Here is a 21,519-nt window from a genome sequence, read left to right on the forward strand (position 1 = left end):
CAGAGTCTATTTTAAACAGCTATGTCTAAAAATAATAAAGCTCAATTATTTTAACAAAGGGCAGTTCAGAGCCTTCGTACACGTTCAAGTGCAGTAACTATTCTTCTCCTCTGAAATCCCACTTCAGAAACTAAAAGTATTTTTCATTTGAGAAGTGCTAGACTAGAGGAAAATTTTGAAGTGTGGGCTGCACAGTGTGTATACAGTAGGGGGAAAAAGCATTTCAGATTTGATTCATGCTCTCCACATGCTTCATACTTTTATCTACTATAGTTTCTTTATATTGTTGCAGCAGTAAAATACCGGGCTTAGCCTTTGCTCCATGCAGGTTTAGATTGATTTCCCTTCTAAATTCCTTGTAACAGTAGGAACAAATGGTAGCAGGCGACTGTCTGCCTACACGTACAGCCGGTATATTATGAATGTAAAAAGAATAAATCCAAAAAGCATCTACAGTCAAGCAGAAGATTTCAGACATAAGATGGTAAAAGCAGAGCTTTGAGTCATATATTCTTAAGATATAGTACTGCCAGGTATCTCGTCTTCTTTCAAAGGTTTGACACCGTTCTGTCTTGAAGTACCAACACAAGAAATGAAATCATTATTCATAAACTAATACAGCAGCCATCAAATCCAACGTAAGCCTGCAGGAATGAAAGCATTATCTGCCATTACCCCAAGAATCCCTACCAGGAACCCTCAAAACATCTAAACTTCTAGTTCCAGATAACAGCATGACTCAGATTTACAACTGATTTTTTTCCCCGAAAGAGATTTAAGTAGTGTAGGAGTACTTTATTCTGGGGGAGGGAAGGGGACAAGGAAAATCACGAGGATTTTAAAGAGATGGAAAACACAGCTCCACTGCTGTTTCTTTATTATGAGGCCTACATCTCATGTGACCAACTGCTCAAAACAGAAAAATATGAGTCACGTTTCTAAGAAATAAGTAATAATAATAATAGTAATAGTAGCAGTCTAGGATACATCCTGACAATAATGGTCTCCAAATCCAGAAAGCGTTAAGCCTGTTGACTTCATACACTAAAATCAATTGCAAATTGTTTTTAAGCCGTTATACGAGAGATGGGCTAAGATATTACAACTGAGGCACAAATCAAGGAAAAAATTCCATACATCTGGCACATGCAGAACCGGAGGACTGATAAACCTGACTGTAATTTCTGGATTAACTGTGTTCCTAGTGGAACATCAGCCTGAGCTGAACAGGAAAAACCAGAGTTGAGTATACAACCACTTACCTTCAACTACGCCTTCACGAAGGTAAAAACAATAAACAAGAATTAGCTGCAAAACACTCCAGCTGAATCCACTGTAATTATGTAACTGAAATGAATAAAAGCAGTCCTCTAGAAAAGATGGTGAAGAAACATATTATCTACACACACATCCACCAAGTACAAAAACATGAAATACAGCACGTTTACTGCATCTAGGAAAATACTCTCATTTGACAGATTGAAACAGTTTTCCTTCCTTCCTGCTACTTATTGCTAGAAATAAACCTTTGACAACCTTTAAGACTTCATGTGTTTAGTTTTCTTTTTGATATCAATAAAAAGCACCGCAGAGTTCCCAAGAATTACTGCTTTCTTTAATTTGAAAAAAAAAAAAAGTTCACAGAAACCACAGACCTTGCAAATACTTGTGCTGACTTGTCTATGCAAAGCCTGCCAACTGGAGCTTTTAGTTCTCTACTACCTATTCAGACTGAAACTGAGTTTACAAAAAATGGCACTCAGTCTGCCCAGCTATCTTCCAGTTCACAGGACAGAGCCTCTGCCCCTTATTAAGGCTTCACCAAAGCAGTTAGGGTGCAGAAGTAACCCTGCATAGCGTAGCTCAGCACATCACCCTTCACACAGATCTTAACAACGTGGTAAAAACCACAAGCAAGGGGGGAAGAACTCCTAAGGGAACACAATCCTTGCCTGCTCCTTCAACTTCTGCAAAATAAGGCTTTTGGTTAATTTTGTACAAACACCCACGTGCAAAATGCATTCCGCTGTATACTATGAATAATTTGATCTGCTCTAGTTATAGCAGATAGAAATGGAGATGCCACCAAGTTTCAAGGGAACTACAACACACAGATGAAACCATTCTCACTATTAAAAAGACATTCAGTCCATGTAGTTCTTTCTCTACAGTTGTCAGCTTCAAAATCTTAATCACTATGATAGAAAAAGCTATTAACTACCAACATTTTCTAGTCTTGTCTGAACTATGCTGTTTATTAAATATCCTCAGGACTTAGGAAGAATAAGGGCTGAACTTGCAGAGCCTGCCAGTCATAACATGCTGCATTCCTCAAAATGCACTGCAAATGGCTTCTATTCAAGAAGGCAGACATTAGACTGTTTAGGTAGATAGACAGATGGCCTGTAAGATATAAAACTGATTTTCTTATTATTTTAAAAAGCCAAGGCAAACTCCTGGTGCAAACATGTGTGCACACACTTCACGTGTAAGCACAACATCCGTGTAAGAACCCTGCATGTGGCAGCCTTTCTACTTTCACATTCTTTCTTTGAAAACACGTTAGTTTGATAAAAGCAAACAAATGATAAGGGAAATACCCAGTAAAGTTTATAAACCTGTGAAACTTATTTTCTCTCCAGTGTTTCACGCAAGACCCATGTGTGCTTTCACAACAAAACTGCTACAGCTACACTGCACAAGTCTTTGATTCTACAGCAATAAATTTGAGGAGCTCCATGAATGTCTTCAGAAGTCTACAGTCTGCATTTATTTGTATAGTTAAGAAAACAATAGAGAATCGAATATACATCTCTAAGATTCAAACCAACATTTATTTCCCTCTCTCTGGAAAGCAGATCTTTCTTCGCTTTTCATATTATCTGCTGTTAATCTTGTGATTCTTGTCCTACAAGATGCTGGTGCTGTATCTTGCACATACACGACAGAATTCAACATCTCTGACTTCAGACAGCATGCACTGTCTAAAACATCTGAAAAATGAATATGAAAAAAGTTTAGATTCTCCTCCACTTAGCTCATGATATCTGTAAAACACAGTGACATACTACTGATCTTTCTTCTATCAGCACAAATAGCCATTTACCACGATTATAGGTTTATTGTGCTGGGAACCGTATAAACAAGAAAAGCAAGCATTTCACAAAGTAGTGAGCACTGAGGAGCAAACTGTGTATGTTAAATTTTACCAGGTAAAGGAATGGACAATTAAAAAAGCACAATTCAGAAAACAATTGGAAATCTCAGCCCATGAGGTGCCAAACCTGGTTTCTGATTTCTAGGAACCTCAGCAGAGGCAGGAACATTTGAGGAAAGCACATATTGTGCATCCCATGGGGAGAGCTACCCAGGTGGTGGGAAACCCAAAAGAACAGACAAACTTCAATAGTGTTAACAGGTGAGAAAGCTATCAGTAAAGATCCACTGCAGATCAATAGGACAGCAAAACCAGGTGAAACACAGCTGCTCAGGACTAACATCCTTCTTTCTCCCTCGCTTCCCTCCTTGCCCCAGATCACCCAAAGTTCAAACTCCTACACACCAAAGGTAAAGGTCTGGTCCCTTGGAAGCCCTTGGAGGCATTCAGGATAGTCTGAATTATGTGGTGTTCAAGGTAGCTATAGAAACAGGCAGATAGCTCATGTGAAAACAATTGTAAAAAAGTAGCTGCAATATAAAGAGACAGTTAACACTGTCACCCCTATACGCAATAAGAAGAAGTGCATGTGAAAGCCAGAATACTTTTGAGATTGCAAAGTACTGCAGAGTGCTGGATCCTCTTGCCACGGGAATTCACAATAATTAAAAAAGATAAACAATCTTCTGCTATCAGTACCTACGAACAAGAGACTGTTGGACATTATTACGGTTCCACAATGACAAAACAAAGCAAAGCAATCCCTTCTGTATAGCTGAATAAGCATTTGACTTGACAGTGAGTGTGGGCAGCTGCAATTCAGCAGAGCACAGCAAGCTTCTGAGGCAGTTACAGTGCATGGAACTTTGTCCAAGAGGACAAAGTTTGTTTCAAAATGCTCAGGTGTATTCTTTCCCCATGAGAATACATCCCCAAGATACAGAAATCACCACTGGTAAACTTGTTCTTTTGGAAAGGCCATTATTTCTTATAGAAATTAAATGATCACAATGAATTGTAGGTGCCCCAGTGTACAATGAAGACTGCAAGACTCTAAACGTACTTTCTGTACTTACTCTCGATAGAGCCAGTAAGAAAAAGGTATCGTATAGGACACAAGATCCCAACTTTTATTACATTACAGTAACCTTAAGCCTTGAAGGAGTCCCACATCCTTCAGTTTTATATTGCTATGTTCTTAACTCAGAATTCAAACTAAATCCTTCTCAAGCCATTCTAATGTGTACAGATGCTTCTCTGTTGAGCTACACACATGTACCCCAGTGCAGCACAATCACGATTTGAATCAGAGGACTTCACAAGAAACTGGAAATATCTATACAATTGATGAGACAAGCAGTATTTATCTCACAGTCAAATAAATCCAGATTTGGCATGGCAGCACTTTGAACCTTCATGTCTTAAATGTAAGTTCACAGCAATTTGAACAAGCAAACAGATTTCAATGAAGTTCTAGAGATGACCTCGAAACAGGCCCATTTACAGAGGTGCGAGCTGGGTCGTTCACAACTATCTAGTTTCCCTCTTAATGAAAATGCCCTAATGAATGGCCAAAATTTAAGCCACCTCTGTTAAGGGAAGCAGAGCTCATGAATGCAGACATACGTGTGCTGCTGCAAGCCCCTCAGCTCCAGCACCGTGCAGACTGGCAAATCGTGGCGTGCCTGTTCTCAGGCTGATGCACATCCAGCTCCTTTGGTATAAGCTGGAACAGGAGTTCATGCACGCATGGTGCTCCCCAACCCCTGAGGATCCTGGGATACTCAGGATGAAACCAGAGCGAGCCTCAGACTGCAGGACCTTACCAGAGGTTCCTCTCCCATTGGGAGGGAAAGGCAGACAGGAGTGAGAATACATCCACACATGCTCCAGGATGGAGCTCTTACGACAAAAGCACAAACAGGAAGAGAGGCTTCAACATAATGAGAGGAGTGAATGCCTCGGACAGCAGAATGTGCTCTAACTGGTATTTCCAAAATCCTTATCGCCATTTACTCTGACGTTCATATTCATAACTATCTTCCAGCATGTTATCGCTACACCTACTCACCCTATCTCCACTTTTGCCTCAACACAGCCTCTTTCAGTTCTTCTCATTTATCCCTATCTTGGCCAAAAAACATTCTCACATATGACTTACATAAGACAAACTTCCTTTCTGCTAAAAGTTTTACTAATTTGAGATCTTCTTTCCCTGCAGTCCAATTACAATATCTTAAAAAAAAAAAGAATGACTTAAAGGTACAAGAAGGAAATAAAAATGCATTTCTGCTCTCCCTCGAGAAAACGTCTGCCAGCACTACAGGGGGGGGACACGGTATGGCTGAAGATCAGTCCTGCAGGTTGGGTAATGGCTGCCCAACACACTGTCTGCCCAGCTCACAACTCAATACTCCAGAAACCACCCGAGCTGATCAGTTCGCTCACTCCCTGTGTTATCTGACTGAGTATGATCCTGAGACCAGCTCCCAATGGACCACATAGCCTAGGAGCAACTGTGTGCATTTGTACATTCCCATCAACTTCAATACTTTGGACTTATTTCTAATGCATTTGGGAAAAGAGTAACAGCCCCCAAAATGTAGTTCTAATTTCATAATAATTTATACATTTTTACTTGCATTCCAACACAAATGCTTCATGGAAAAATTACCTGCTATTTAAATGAGATTCCACATAGACTATAATAATTCTGAGAAAAAACGTTTCACATTTGTGCTTCCAGTGAGATGTTTTCTTCAACCGGTCTGAAGGTCTCCAAGCAGCAGCAGATCCCCCCTAAGCTTTTCAAAGCAATCTGCATGCATTCACTTAAGGAGGAATAGCTTTAACACACAATAGGCTGTATTCCATATGAGCAGGAGGGGACTGGAATTTTGGGAATGAGAGAAATCAGATCGTAGTTACATCTGTAAAACTAGACAGGGACAGGAGCTGAAGTTTTAAATACAGAAATAGCAGGAACACTGTTCTCAAGTAGCCTCCCTTCAGCTCCACAACAAAAATTCAGCAACTGCATCCTTCCCCAAAGGGTGCCGTTCATACTTTAACACTTCAGGACCACTCTTCATCCTTCACCTTCCCTCCTCTGAGCAGGTAATTTTCTCAGGACAAAGCCTGCCTCCAGGATACACGTGCTGGGCACACCTGAGGACGCGTACATTATGGCGCTGCAGGCATTTCAGCAGACTAGTCTGCCTACACTGAGAACTGAGAGAAAGAGACTTCTCTGAAGACACGTTCAGATCAGTAAGCCACATTCCTTTTACCTCTCATCCCTTTAATAAGCTTGCCTTTTCCCACACTGACTCTGCCTTAGCCAAGTCTGTTCTCCCCACCGCACACAAAGTCAGAAGCAATGAGAAAAAAATGGGAAGTAGCAAACACCATTCATGAACAATTACGGAGCAGCTATTAATTTTCTGTGCTTCAGCTTCTACCCTGTAAACAAGAACACTTCACAGGAATACTATTAGAGTGAGGGGTTATTAGTCTATCTTAATACTTAATCCTCAGATAATAAAGAGCTTTTAGGCAATTACACACGGAGTATTTTAAAAGAAAAAGTATTCTTTGAAGGTTTGTTTCCAAGCACATCCTATCAGAAAAGCACAGCAAATTCAGGTGTGAGTCAGTTTAATGGATCCTTCCAGTCTAAGCCTACTTTTCAGAAAGTTTAGCACCAGGAAGTTGCTGCGTGACATACCAGTGCCCTCTTAGAAAGAGATGCCACACGTCATAACATAACAGCCAGCCAAACCTCAAATAGCAACTATTTGTTGGGACACTCAAGTCCATCCAATGTGCAAGTGAAACAAACTGACATGTAAAGAATGGGATGAAAAACGCTTTGGAATATAGCTATGTGCAAAGATACTAGTATTTTATGTTAATATCATTTACCACATTTGACAGGCAGTTGTATTCCTTCAGATGTAGCTCCTTTTCAATTTGCATGAAAAGCATTGTTACACTTGTGCACTGATGAAAGCAGATTACATCGTTTACAATTCCTTACTGGCAACTCTGCCCAATGAATAATAATAAGCCACAATTTAAGAACATTGGTTTCACTGTGTATTTGCTACTGACAAAACGGAATAGGATATCACTACAAGAGGTACAGTTCTGGGAAATAAGTATAGAGGAAGCCTGGAATATTTCATGACAGGAGTTTTCCATTCCTCATCTCGTATTGACAGCACGTACAAATACTACTTTCTAAAATTAGGAAGTACTCTGAAGTTTATAGAGATTGCAAAACTGAAGAGTACAGCTTATTTGCAATGAAGTGCACACTGTGAAGACAGAATACTTGAAGATCCTTGCACTGTTTATACTTCACCACTGATTGTTACCCACTTGACTGTTTACTTGATTTTTTCCTTTCTGGATCATCTACAGACATCCACAGAGGCTAAGTACTGACTTCTACATGGATTCTGCCACTGTCAGTGTTGGGACACCAAGACAATGCGGTTCCTCAAGAGATCTGTACCCACTCCAGTAGTATTTTACCTGGTTCAGTCCCTAGAAAGGCAATTGTTAGGTTTGCTGCAGTTGAAAGTGATGGTTCAAGACATTCCTATCAGCCTTCCTCCTCTCAAAGCAAAAAAAAACAAAAAAAACCAAACCAATACGTACAGCTTTCCCAAGTGGACCACCTAAAACACAGACAAATGGCCTACAGTAATCCTGGGTAAAGTTTTCAAATGCAGCCTTTTACAAACATAATTTTGAATTAATAAGCATGCCAATGAAAATTCCCAAGGTCTACAGTTAATTTCCCTGCTTGTAATCACAAAACTGCAGGTAGAAGTTTTACTTCATTTTTTGAAAGCAGTTTGTTTTGATTTGACTTTAATCTTACTGATGCCACCAGTAAAACTTACACTGATCATAACAATGCATAGCTAAGTCAAGGCTGGGCTTGGATTAAACTTCTACACCCTTTGATTTTTTTTTTTATATAGATATATGTGTGTGTTCAAAATAACCACAGAACTTATTAGTACTTACATACGGTCATATGCATGTCAGAAAAACAAAGGCTTACCTTGATTTTGTCAACTTCCACCGGCAGAATTACAGGTGAGCCAATGACTAACTTCACTAAAGCAGAGCTAAGGCAAGAGTCAACCAAAGGACCAGGAGCCCTATCTCTCTGCCTTACATGTAGAACAAGACAGGGTTGGCTTAGAAAACAAAGCTGGTGCATTAATGACAGAAGTTCTTAGCCTGCTCTGCACAAGGACTGCCTGTCTCCCAAGAAGTTTAACTCTGAAGAATACAGTACTACTAAAAAAATAAACCTCAACCATGTTGCAACAGAGAACGCTTCACTCTATTTCTGCAGAACGTTTCCATGGCTCAAATAGTTACGGATTTCCTTTCTGAGGAATATAGCTTGAAAAGGAAAACGTGTAAAGTAGGTTTCAAAGCACTAATTCTGCTGTGAAATAAATAGTTAAAAATTACATATACAGGCAGACATTTCGCTCTATTAAAAGCCAACCTGCTAACAAAATTCAGCACTTGCTCCTACACCGTTTTTAAAGAAAAGCACAGAGTTTTAAAATAGCAAGAAATATGACACAGCATGGTGACAAGTAGAAGATGAATGTCAGACATAATGCCTACATGTTCAAATTTCTATTTATCTGCTTTTATGTAGTAATAAAGCATATAGCTCATTTAAGTACACATCCTTTCTCTTTAATAGCAGATTTCCAGATATAAGGAGAAGAGTAGGCCCAGAACAATGGAAGTCCATGAACTGCAAAACACAAACCCCATTCTATGTCTAAATAAATTAAAAAAAAAATCTTCAGACGCTTCAAAAATATATCAAAGTATACAGCATTCAGTACAGGCATGAAGGAGTTGCTCAGTAAGGATCTGATGCCACGATCCTTACATATATAGCAATAATTTATCGCGTGCAACAATTCTCAACTTTAAAGCTATTTCAGCACTCCTTCCCATCTGAATACGTCATCTCCCTTGAAAAAAATAAGCACCTGATGCAGTCATTTTACTTAAATAACACATCCTCAGTTTCTCACGCATGGTGTTTATTTCAAATTAAGTGCTTTGAGCAATTTATTGATTCCCAAGTGTGCAGTATGGTCAGCAAGTAGGATCTCAGATTAAAAATTAAATTCAGATTTACTTTGGTTATTAATCATATCTAAAAGCTATCGCATTTCACGGTGAATTCTTTCATACCTAAGGCTCAAAATAGCTACCCAGAATTCAGGTCCATCTTCTTTCCAAAACCACAAACCAGGGAGAGATCCAGAAAGTTGGTGAGAGGGATTCAAATGCATGCTTATTCACTTGGCTCCATGTATGTATTCCTGGTCTCCATACTTTTAATTGACATTTCCAGACTGACGTACAGCTGAATCTCATGATGCTGATTCTCAAAAGTCAGTATCCAGCACTAAGAGGACTTTTTGTTAGCTGCGAATGCAGACAGGGGTCTCTCAGTTCCCCACGCATGACACTCTGACAGTTCTGGCTTCAGAGGGACTCATCTGCGGGGATGTCACTTACGGAGCAGCTTGCAGCACTGCTGCTCCTTCAAATCCACATATCCTGAATACAGGATCTCCTGGTCCTGGAAAACTCCTCACAGTCCCATTGGCACTGCAGACAGGCTAGGGCTCCTAGAGTCTGCAGGAAAGGCTGAGCACACTCCTCACTACAGCAAGAGGAGAAGAATGGACTCCTTTTTCCAAGCCTTACCCATCTACAGCATAAAGGCAGAAGGGCTCTGCTAGCAGCAGTAACATCCCAGACTTCCATTACAGAAGAAGAAAACCAGAAAGTTAGTATTGTGGACTTAACAAGAGCATTAGAGCTCAGTTTTGGCACGGTGGATTGCCATTTACATTAGAACTATGATACCACTGCTGCTTTCCTACAGCGTACACAGATGACAGACACACCAGGTAACTGCACATCAGGGATGGGAAAGAAACAGCTGGGCAGCACCTGGGCCGCAGGCACTGCTAAGCACTGGACAGGCACCACCAGGGAGGTAGGCAGCAGCCGGGCTGGTGGAGCAGGCAGCTTCAAGGAACATCAGCACTACAGCAGCAGAAGAGCACAAACTGCCCTAATGCCGACATCGGCGAGAAAGAGGAATGTGCGCCAGGGTCACAAAGAGATGTCTCAAAATGTTCATAAAAGCCATATGCTGAGTTACTACAATCCTCTAAGATCTCTGTTCATTTACTTATCTCTTCTAAAGCGCTGGTAAGGATCAGGATGTCGAGTTTCTGTGACATCCCCTTGCCTGAGTGAACTCACAGGACGCAAGAGCTGGACTTTGTGATACCCTGGATTCTCTTGAACTCCAACCCTTTTTCTCAACTGCTGATAATTCCTAGGAGTAACAGCTTACACTGATCAGACATTCACTCAGTCCTATAACACATCCTACAATAAAAAAAAAAATACAACACCAAAAACAGTTCCCTTATACCCATTTTCACAGCCTCTTAAGTAACAACTGTTCTACCTGACACCTTGCACTCTGTCTTCTGTATTAAAGAATGGCTCTGCCTCTGTTAGAATTGTTTGAGTTGGAGGGACCTTGAAGGGTCATCTAGTCCCAACCCCCTGCAATGAACAGGGGCACCTACAGCTAGATCAGGATGCTTAGAGCCCTGTCCGGCCACGAACAAGCCTTGAAGACTTTCCAGTCTTTCTTTCCCTTGCCATCCTCACTTTCCAACCTTCATAAACCTGTAACCATAACTGTTTGTTCTAGTTGCATCTCTGGATGACAAATATGTGGAAAGGAGCTTTGATGATGGAAGCCATTCCTACTGATCACCAGCTATCCAAGCCAATCCCAAACGTTACATACGGTTGCATGTTGGTGTGATTAGCACACCAGCGACTGACAATTTTACCATTACTTTTCCTGACTTGCCCATGGCCATTATTTGGGAAAATTTAAATTGGTGTTTGCATCAATGGAAGGAGAAATGTTACATCTTCACACTTATAAATAATCATCATCTGGAAAAAAAACAAAGAAATATGAACACTCCCCAGGTCACTTACAAATATTTCCTTACACATTTGAGTTAAACCCCTGCGCACTCTCTCTGAGCAGTTCTTTGGAAGAGAGCAAATGGAAAACTACAATTGCTTAGTAGTGTGAAGAGCAGAGACTGCAGTAAATACAAGAATGCTACAAATAAAACAGCATGTTAATTAGGACTTTAGAATCATTCTCTTTGAAAAGGGCTTCCTTTAGCTACATGTGTAGGAAAACAAGGATAGCGGCTAAGGCCTGCACCTACAGCTATGCAACAACAGGAATATTTTTATATATAAGATTTCTTTGGTGCATGATGTGACCCTATTCATTAGCATTCTCAGTCTCAGCTACTGTAACTTGAAGTTTTCGTTTTCTTTTATACCTGAAATCCTCAGAATGTAATCCTGTGGAACTACAACACCCTGTAAGGATAAACAAACTCATCCTTATGAGTGATATATGCTTTGTGAGGTGTAGAAAGAGGTGTTAACAAAACTCTAATAAAACTGCATGCACAGCTGAAACCTAGGAGCCAAGACATGAACACAAGCACATGCTTTCCCCTCTCCAAAATGTATCAACAAAATTTCAGTTTTCTGTTCTCAATTGCTCACCCCAGTTACTAAGTTCTGAAAGGAACAATTCCTTAATGAGTAGGATCACTAAAAAGATGCACTGAGTAGAACAAACTTATTACTAGTATGACAGTACAGAGTAGATGGAAGAAAATATTTCTCATGAGAAACCTGTTCTCGCAAATTGTGCTTTCAGAAGGACCTGCGTCGCCCACTAGGTTCATACAGAGCTGGAGTAATAAAACTAAGTTACAGAAACTTCTAACGGAGGGTTTTTTTTTCCCCTAAATTTTAAACTCAAGCAACTTCATTAGTCTTTCACTTCACACCAGAGCATGCTCACTCTGCTTGTTAGCAAACCACTTTCTTGTCTGCCAGCTGCAATTGACCTAAAAATTCTGCTCTGAACTGCCACACAAAGTCCTGGGGACTTCCCCTTCACGGAGGAAATGTTACAGACACATATCAGGAGGGTGAAAATACACCAATTCAGAGCCTAAAAACATAGCTTTACGCTTGCTGTCACCACATGCAGAAGTGCAGCTAGTTCACTTTCATTGCCTTGCTGAAAGTTTGTTGCCCACAGTAACAGTGAGAAAGTTCAGCTCTCTTGCACCAAACAAATTTCCACCACCAACTAGAGGTGTCTGGGAAAGTACCTGGTAAGTCACAAGATGCTTAAGTGAAGTCAGATCATCCTATGGCAACTCAAGCTACTTAATGTTTCTGTGTGTCTTTCCCCCTCCCCTCCAAAATACGGTTAACCTTAGTTTCATTTGGTTTTGGCTTTTATTATTGCTTTGTAACTCACATTTGATCCAAGAACAAATAAGGAGAAAAAAAAAATAATTCTCCTTCCCCCCCCCCTCCGACTACTTCCAGAAAGTTGATCCTCACAACACCAATGAGGAAGTTATCAGCAGTTTTCTTATAACCTAAAATTCAGGCTGTCAGAACAGAGGAAAAAAGATCTCATGGATCGCTTTTAGATATATTTGCCTTGATAAACTGACTTACTACTCTCATCAACTGGTTAACAACGCAACAAAAGTTACAGTATATCCAAATGTAAAGCAGAGAAACAAGTCAGGACCAAAATTCCAAATAATGCCTGTGGAAGTATTTGCCTCCATTTACTCATTACACTAATTTAGTATTTAAGCACAGACGCTCACAAGAACTAGTACTGTGTATTTCAATGCAATTATCAATTTTAGTGTAATAAAACATTAGTAATGGAACAACAATGGTAAAAACTCAAGTGTAGAAAACACTCAAGTGCCGGAACAACGCAGCTCTTCAGAGTGCGCTATCACATAGCCTCCTATATAAACCACTGGGAGCATTATTTCTGCTGGCAGGATAAACACAGGAACTAGAACCTACAGCCACCTTCTATAATATTATATACATTGGTACCCAAGCTGTTGGTGGTGGTGGTGTTTTTTTTGTTTTGTTTTGTTTTTTTGCTTTTACAACCATGTCAACTAAGTAGGCTGAATCTTACCAACAGGCAGACACCTCAGTAATAATTGGTGCTGTAAAACGTTATAGCTAGTAATTCTCAGCTGAATACAAGCACTATTGTATGAACTGTGGAACAGCAAAAAAAATCCAAGCTTGTTAACAAATCACACTCTCATTAATGCCTCACTGGCTATCTCAGCTGTGCCAGCGTTCAGCATCACTATTAACTGTCTGGGATAAATGGAGCAATGACGCTGGAAAATGCAGACATCTAGGAAAGTAAAAACATACTATTCATGCAATACAAATAGTAGTCATGAACACAACAATAGGTAAGGGAATGAGTTTCACGGTAAACAAATATGAAAAAAATCCTTTCTGCAGCTTGAGGAACGACAGTAAAAGGCAAACATGTGCAGTACCTAACATATCAAAAATATAAATGTTAAGGACTCGAGATTGGACTAGATGATCTTTTGAGGTCCCTTCCAGTCCCTGACATTCTGTGATTGTGTGAAATCTGTTCATGAAACACAAGACTGATCATAATCACAAGTCTTAGCCAGGACAAATGAAAATACATATTTAGCGCCTAGTTGAGAATAATACAGATAGTACATACAGTATAGCTATTTGATAGTGAGAGACGACTGGATGAAACAAACGAGTCGAACAGATTCACCTGCAGGGCCTGTCCAGCACTAACTCAGCAGAGCACTTCCTCTCCCGGCAATGACAGAAAGAAGCTGGAGAAGCCAAGCTAATTATGTGTTTTGCTCTGATGACAGTAATGGAGTCAGGTGGCTTCTGTCCTGATTCCAGTTACAAGTGCCTCTTTGCTCTTCCTCTGGCTGAAGGTGTTCTCATTTAGTGCACGCTTACTATCACACCAATTACCTTAGATTAAATGTTGAAATTCTTTTCGATAAGAGGTTGTCTAGGTTCTGTTTTCTTCTCCTTTCAAGCTAACGTTACTTTAAATACTGCCCACATGACCTCACAGATACAGACTAGAGAGCTGGTAGGCGCTGAGCAGCCAGCTGAATGACTTGCACAACTTGACCAATGCTAAACTTATCAGACAATTGAAATTTCTACCCCATTAAAGTTAGGACATTTTCTCTTCAAAGGCTATGAAACCATTCTAATATGTTAAATGCAGCAGTTTTGCCAATAATATTATTTACAGCTTAGCAAAATGTATTTGTCCAGCATATCACAGACGTATCACTAAAAAGTGACATTCAAGAATTTAAGGTACAATCATTTATTAAGCCAAGTCATTCCTTTAGGACAGCGTGTTCCGGTTTTACAGTGCAGCTTCTTCAGAAAATTAAATAAACCGGCTGGCAGGCTCTTTGCTTACATGATTCAAGCTATTCTTTCAAACAAGGTGAATGAACCTGAGAGATGTTTTATTCTTCCCCATGTCATCACGAGCAAACCGACACATAACTTAAATTTGGGTCTGGATCAGTGAACTTTTACGATAATTTTATCTGCCTGGTCTTAAAACCAAATAAACAATGCATTATATACATGATCTCACTAGAATCTCAAGCAATGTCTGCACTACAGAAACCCGGAATGGTACTAATCCAGAACTTAGTATTTTAAAGCTTACAGAATTATTACATGTTCTCCCCCCCCCCCAGTCAAAGTAACATCAATGGAATGGCAGCCTCAGTAACATACAACGTTGTTTCAACTATAATTTCTGCGAATAGTCATTTTCTGACTTCTAATGATTCTCAGTCAGCAGTGCTCCAAGTAAAGCCAAACCCATCCTGTAGATATGGAGAATTAAGACTGATCTATATCATGCCACCAATTCCTGCCTTGGAGCAGTTTCAGGCATACACTCCTACTGCTGCAATTCTATTTTATTCTCATCACATCTGCTGAAGCCAGAAGCACGTGGAAATTTACTGACTGTACATCAGTGTTGATCGCTACCAACTCTACAAAACACAGCAAAAAGCTTGCTGTGGTCTTCTGCTGAGTAGGGCAAAAATTGACATAAACACACTGTGGGATGACAGGTACAGTTAAGTCAATGAAAAAACTCACTTGCAGCAAGGTGGAGGTGAACATCCACACCTCCGGCCTACAGTCCAAACAAAGACATCCCAGCTTTTGCACTGTGTTACTTGAAAGACTTTTTGTAACACAGACTCTGCTCTCAAACTGGTCTCTCCCTGACTGGTCCTGAAAACACTGCATTAATGGTACCCGAAATATATAAACCACCATCCTGCCAAGGGTTAAATAAAAATCAAGCAACACAGGAATTCAGTTCTCTAATCCAAGCTGATGTTTTAACAAGGAAACAAAATTCATTTGGTTTCTAGCTAATCAATCATCAGACTCTGTTCTGAAAAACACTGCCCTCAAGAGAACAAGACCAATTTCCCAAACAATATTTTTCCCCTAAAGAAACCACTTCATGCCATATACAGCTTTGTTTTGAATGCAAGCAACTGCTGGGGCCTTTGAGATATGCAGAAATGTCTTCATATTTGTCCCAGCAAAAGCCATGCTAGAGTTATAAAGAGAAACGCACAATAAAGTATTTATTGGATATAAAATTGCCAAAGTCAACATTATAACAAGAAATAAATACCAATGCCCAATATCCTACTAAGCTAAAATTCTGTTAGTCAGAGCTATTCCGATATTTTACACATCAGTATTCCTCCTTCTCAAAATTTTATAATTACAGTCATCATCAGAAGGAAGGTTTGAAAAAATTTCACTAACTACGGGGAAACAGAGAAACACTCTCCAGAGAGCTCAAGGCCCACATATCAACCTCCATGAATTTCGTATTTTAATTAGTGGAAAATTCTAGGCATTATAGCAGTGCAATCACACGATGAAAGTCACTGAAGTGATGCACTTCTGTTCTTTGAAGCACGTGTTTACCCTGAGTGCTGCCTCCTGTGTTCAATGCCTTAACATGCAGTAACATTATGATATCTGCAAGGCTCTGATCAGGATCAACATCTCTGTCCAGAGCTCTACTGCCAGTAGTGCCCTGATCAAATTCATGTTGGTATTTAGTTTAGTTTGGTTGGGAAGAGCTAAAAGCACTTGTACAAGGAGGTGGTACACTTTAACAGGGAACACTTCCCACTCTCCCTTCCCTCTCCCCAAAGGAAATGAACATGACAAACTAAAGTGACAGCTAGAGACAGGGCTTTGCTATGCAGCCACTGCTTGCATTCCTCTTGGATGCTCAGCTTGGGGACAAGAAAGTTCCTTTCCTCCAAGCAGTGAAGTGGGTCAGAACATTTGTAACAAGAAGCTGTAGGGAGAAACTAAACTTCAGGAAAAGAGGCGGCATGCTGGTGGAAGGCAGGCTCTGCCCTCCTTTCCCAGCAAAGGTTATAATGAACAGCAGCGTAAAAGAAATTATGTAGCCCTTGTTCTTGGTTAAACTTTGGACAGCGTGAAGGTCCAATGTTACTCAGCACAAATCGTACTTGGTTGAGCTTCTTAGTTAAACAAACAAAACCCCACCACAACTATCACCTCTAACAAAACATTGTGCTTGTTGTTTAAGCATTATAGTGGAAATGCTGACAACAGCCCAAAGCATCACAAACTGAACCTATCTACTGAAGTCAAGCTGGTGAGGTTTAACACAATAATTCTTTTTGTTTTGGTTGTGGTGAATACAACAAAAGAATATGCAGTTTATTAAAAGGCTCTGCACAGAAATTACGTTTCTCAAGCACACAAACCTAAGGTCACCTGAACATGCCCAAAGCTGAGACTTTCCCTACTGTTTCCTGCTCCTCCAGAGCCAACCCTTTTCCAGCTGCACTTTCACTTTAGCCTTGGATGGGTGAATTTTTAACAGCCCACGTAGACATCAAAACTCCCCTTCTTGCCCAAGTGTGTATTTACAGGACTGGTCAGCACCTCACCTGGCCCATCCTCATGGACCCACTCAAAGTTAAACCATACTTGAGTCACTGTCCAGGAACAGGCACTGGTGTAAGCGCAGTTCTGCACGAAGAACCCTTCTCATTTACGCTCACCTAAACATGCATTAATCAGAGAAATGGGAATTGTTCTTACAAATTTATGCTGTGCAGCTATACTCAGGAGCTCGCAATTCTACTCACAGCACAGACACGTGCCGGACAAAGCCCTCTACACAGACAAAAGCAAGCATCTCAGCCCGTAGGTCCACATTCCTAAGCAGCAAAATGACTCCAACCGAACACATTCAGCCCGTGCTGGAAGCAGAGGCACTACTCAGGGCCGGGCTGCTGCCCGACCTAAGCACACAGGGCAGTGCCTGCTCCGTGCTGCTGCTCAGCCGGGGCCCAGCGGCACCGCCTGCGCTCAACTTCATGACACAGCCAGCTCCAGGAGGGCCCACGGACAGCTCTGCTTCGCAGCATCTGGCGTTTGACCTATTATGTCACCGGGCTACTTACGTACTGTAAAACACAACATAAGCACATTCACTGGCGCATTTACTAAGTGTTTTCCACCAGCAGCTTTGTTTAAAGAGGGGTTTGTGACCGTGCCAAAAAGGCACTGCGTGCACGAAGTGAGAAAGCGCTGAACAAAAGCGCCCAGGAGGCCCCCAGCCGTGCGGCGAGGCCTGCACGCAGGGTGCCACAGCCGGCCCGGCCGCGGGCATCCCCAGTTTCCCAGAGGCCCCCACCCCTCGTCACTCCGAGGGCTCGGGGTTGGTTTGTTTGTGCAGTCTCGCAACAACTCCGGAGTTCCCGGCCACTTACAGCTGCGGCAGATAAAGACGGGGGCGGCCGGGCCACATCCCAGCCTCCGCTCGCAGGACCTCCCTGAGGAGATCGCCACCCCCACCAGACTGAAGAAATAAAATTAAAACCGCGAGCGGCTGAACGGGGCGGTTGTAGGGGGAGAGGAGGGGGCGGGGAAGCGCTCCGGGCCGAACGCCGGGCCCGGGCCGCGGGCAGAAAGGCCGCTTTGTTCGCCCTGCCCGCGGCGGGCGGCCCGGAGCCGGGGGCGGAGGGGTGGCGTCACGCCCGGTACGTACCGCAGCACGAGACGACGAGGAGCAGGAGCTGCGCGGACCTCCAAGCCGGGGAGCCTTCCGCGCTCCCCCACGGGGCCATGCCACCAGCCCGCGGCAGGCGACGAGAGCAGGACCCGCCGCCGCCGCCCCCCACACGCAGCCGGAGCCGCCGCCGCCGCGAGAGGGGCCGGGCAGAGCCCCGTCCCGCGCCCGCCGGAGCTGCCTCCTGAGGAGCGCTAGCGGCCCGCACCCGCGCTCCTCTGCCGCCCGCCCGCCCGCGGAGCCATGAGCCGCCGCCGCCGCCGCCGGCCTCGGCCTCCTTCCCCCGCTCCGCGCCGCTTCCTCCTCCCCGGCTGCGTTCCGGCGCGGCTGCGCACTGGCGGCCCGAACGCATGCAGTCGCTCCCGACAGCCGCGGGCCGGGCGGGCGGAGCGGCAGCCCCAGACGGCGGCGGGGGGTGGGGGGCGGTCGTCCTGTCCCGTCCCCGCCCCGCCCCGCCCCGCCCCGCCCGGCCACCGCCTCTCTCTCTCTCCTCCTCCGTCAGCCGCCGCCGGGTTTCGGTTCGCTCTCGGCTGGCCGGGGCGGGCTTGTGACGCTGGGCAGCCTCTGCCCTTCACCTGCAAAGTGCATTTATGAGCGAGACCTGGAGCTGGTGCGCGAGCTGAAGTGTAAATGCTGCAAATGCAGACAGCATCCGACGCTGCCGACCCGCAGACGGAGCCTCACGACGCTATAAATGTCTGTCTGTATGTGGTTACCCACCCTGCACCCCCTGATGACATTATTTTCCTGTTCCATAGTTACCTGGCGCGCTCTTATGCTTAAGTATCGAAAACAAAGTGGGATTCACAGTGCGATTTCTATATTTATCTTGAACTCTGCAGTGTGTGTTGTAGACTTGGAGAAGCATTTATTGCCTGAAGTCTTCTCAGTTCTACTGTGTGAACTGATTCATTTGAAAAGTAAGAAATTCCCATTCCTGACAAGAACAAAAAACCACTGACACAAGTAGGGCTCCATCAGTACATCTTGAGAACAGATGCCTGCTGTCAGAGCAGAGCTCTTGCTCCACAGAAGGTGATAGCTGTGGGGAGTGCTTTATACTATTTTTCCTTATTCCATTCTTCATGCATTCACTCTTCTCTGATTTATCCCATGTTTACTTCTCAACCCCCATCTTATTTTGGAAGGAAGTACATTGGGAGGAGTGTCTTTCTGGGGGACAGGAAATAGGTTGTTTTAAGGATGAACGTCTTGAAGATGAAGTGTCATGATAGTCACCAAAGAAGGAAGGCAAACCGGACAAGCCTGAACGCTGCCTGACACTCTGGGAAGCTGTGGCTCAGGAACTCCCCGAATTAGAGATGATATCATCGATTTTCATGGCCCTCAGTGGAATAGGCTTTGGTAAATTCATCCAGTGAGCAATGTGACTGTTCACCCCTCAGAAGCCATACCAAAAAATAGCACTTTAAGGGAAACATAACCTTTATTTACAGGTTTATACAAATTAGAAATGTATTCTCAATGTCTTAGCCAACAAACTCCTTTTCTTTTTCTCCTTGCAAGTTTGAACAACTTCTTCAGTGAAATCTCAGATGCCCTATTTTCCACCCAGTGTATCCCATGCCTCTTTTTGTTGATTGTTAATCACAGGGCAGTGGAATGATGCTCAGGAAGTCTGATCTGTAGCCCCTGAGAAAGCTACTGCTGCCTCCATGGACAGACATGACCCAGACCCTGTGCACACATGCAGACTTCGAACCCTCCCACAGTAATTGCAGCTCTGCGTGCTGGGTGCAAGTCCTGACTGGAACTCATTAAACTCTCTGCTGCAGAGATCAGTCAACTTTAAACAAACAAATCAGCATCACATGACCCGTAACCTTTCTCTGCTCCTCCCAAAGTTATTTTTGTCTGTCTAGTTAAACCCAATTTCAGCCACCCAGCTGTATGTTATTGAGAGATGTGATGCGATATGATTCTCTTTCCAGAGACTTGTGTTGCACAACAAAGGAGACATTAATTATCTTTTCAAATTAAATGCTGTTCCAAACATCCCTGTTGGCAAAACTGCTTTCAGTCACTCTCACAAACAAGTGGTTACCCTTTATCATACACCCATGTTGATCATTCATGGCAGCAGAGAGCAAAACACAAACCTCTGGCATCATTTACTTAACACCGTCCTCAAAGATGCACAGCAATCTTTTTCAAAAGACTCCTGCCGCAGTACTAAACAAGCTTGGCAAGCAAAAGGTGAGATACTGATGTAATGACCTAAGGAGAAACTTCTGCAGCAGCAGTTTGCCTACTTACAAGGTGACCTGGATTTTTCAACTCCAGGGAGGAGAATGTATTAGTAGGTCCAGACAAGAGGCTTATGATGTCAGATGACATCTTCCCATGTAGCCCCCTTTGCAAGCTCACCAAATCTATGAACTTTGACATTGAAAGATTTCCTTCCTGGCACAGTTATCTGAGAAAAAAATCCTACTCCTACTTTGCTGCTCCTTCTGTTGGCCTATGCCAAGAGCTGTCTGTCTTAATCTCTTTGATGTTTAGGGGGATTGGTATCATTTTCTCTGTGTCAGAAAAGTGCCTAGTAAATTGTATCTATATACATAGAATTCTGATAATGACTGCATGTTTGTTTTTTTTTTTTACTCTAATCTGAAGATAACTAATACAATTTTATCAATAGAATTAATTTTTAAGCTAGCACAAAAGTTGACAGTGTCTTTCTTTTGGATTCTAAGGCAGATGAAGATAAATTATCCTGGAATTGCACACACAATTCACCTTGAACTAAACCCAGACTGTCGTAACAGTCAATTGTTCTTCTGCCTGAAGCTCAAGGTTGGCATGTGAAGCAACTGAAGCAGCTTGACTAAGAATTATCAGCAACTCACTGATTCTATCTATCTGTGTGCAACTTTTTCCCCTGTAGTTCTACTTTCAACATTGTTTTCTTTTCAGTGATTAGCTTTTCACAGCCAATTCACCTTTACTTCATTGCCTACCATGTGTTTCCTTCTCTCCATCCTTGCTCTTTTTTTTCTCTTCGTATCCCTTCCTCACCAGTTCTGCCTTCCTTTTGTTTGTCCCTTCAGACTACGCTGTTAGCAAATGCCACACACAGATCTACCATCAGTTTTACGAGCCATTGTAAAAGTTCTCCCCAGTTCATTCCTTTCTCTCTACTCCTCCTCTGACTGTAAAA

General features: G+C 42.5%; 1 protein-coding gene across 1 annotated transcript in view; it reads right to left on the reverse strand.

The window, feature by feature from the left end:
- Nucleotides 1–18,705, reverse strand: part of LRP12 (LDL receptor related protein 12) — a 55,159-nt gene extending 36,454 nt beyond the window's left edge. The window contains exon 1 of the mRNA XM_021386112.1: nt 18,318–18,705. Coding sequence (XP_021241787.1) covers nt 18,318–18,690 — 373 coding nt within the window. The 5' untranslated portion in view covers nt 18,691–18,705. The remainder of the gene's footprint in view (nt 1–18,317) is intronic.

The sequence above is a fragment of the Numida meleagris genome, chromosome 2, assembly GCF_002078875.1.
Source record: "Numida meleagris isolate 19003 breed g44 Domestic line chromosome 2, NumMel1.0, whole genome shotgun sequence".
NCBI classification, from domain to species: Eukaryota; Metazoa; Chordata; class Aves; order Galliformes; family Numididae; genus Numida; species Numida meleagris.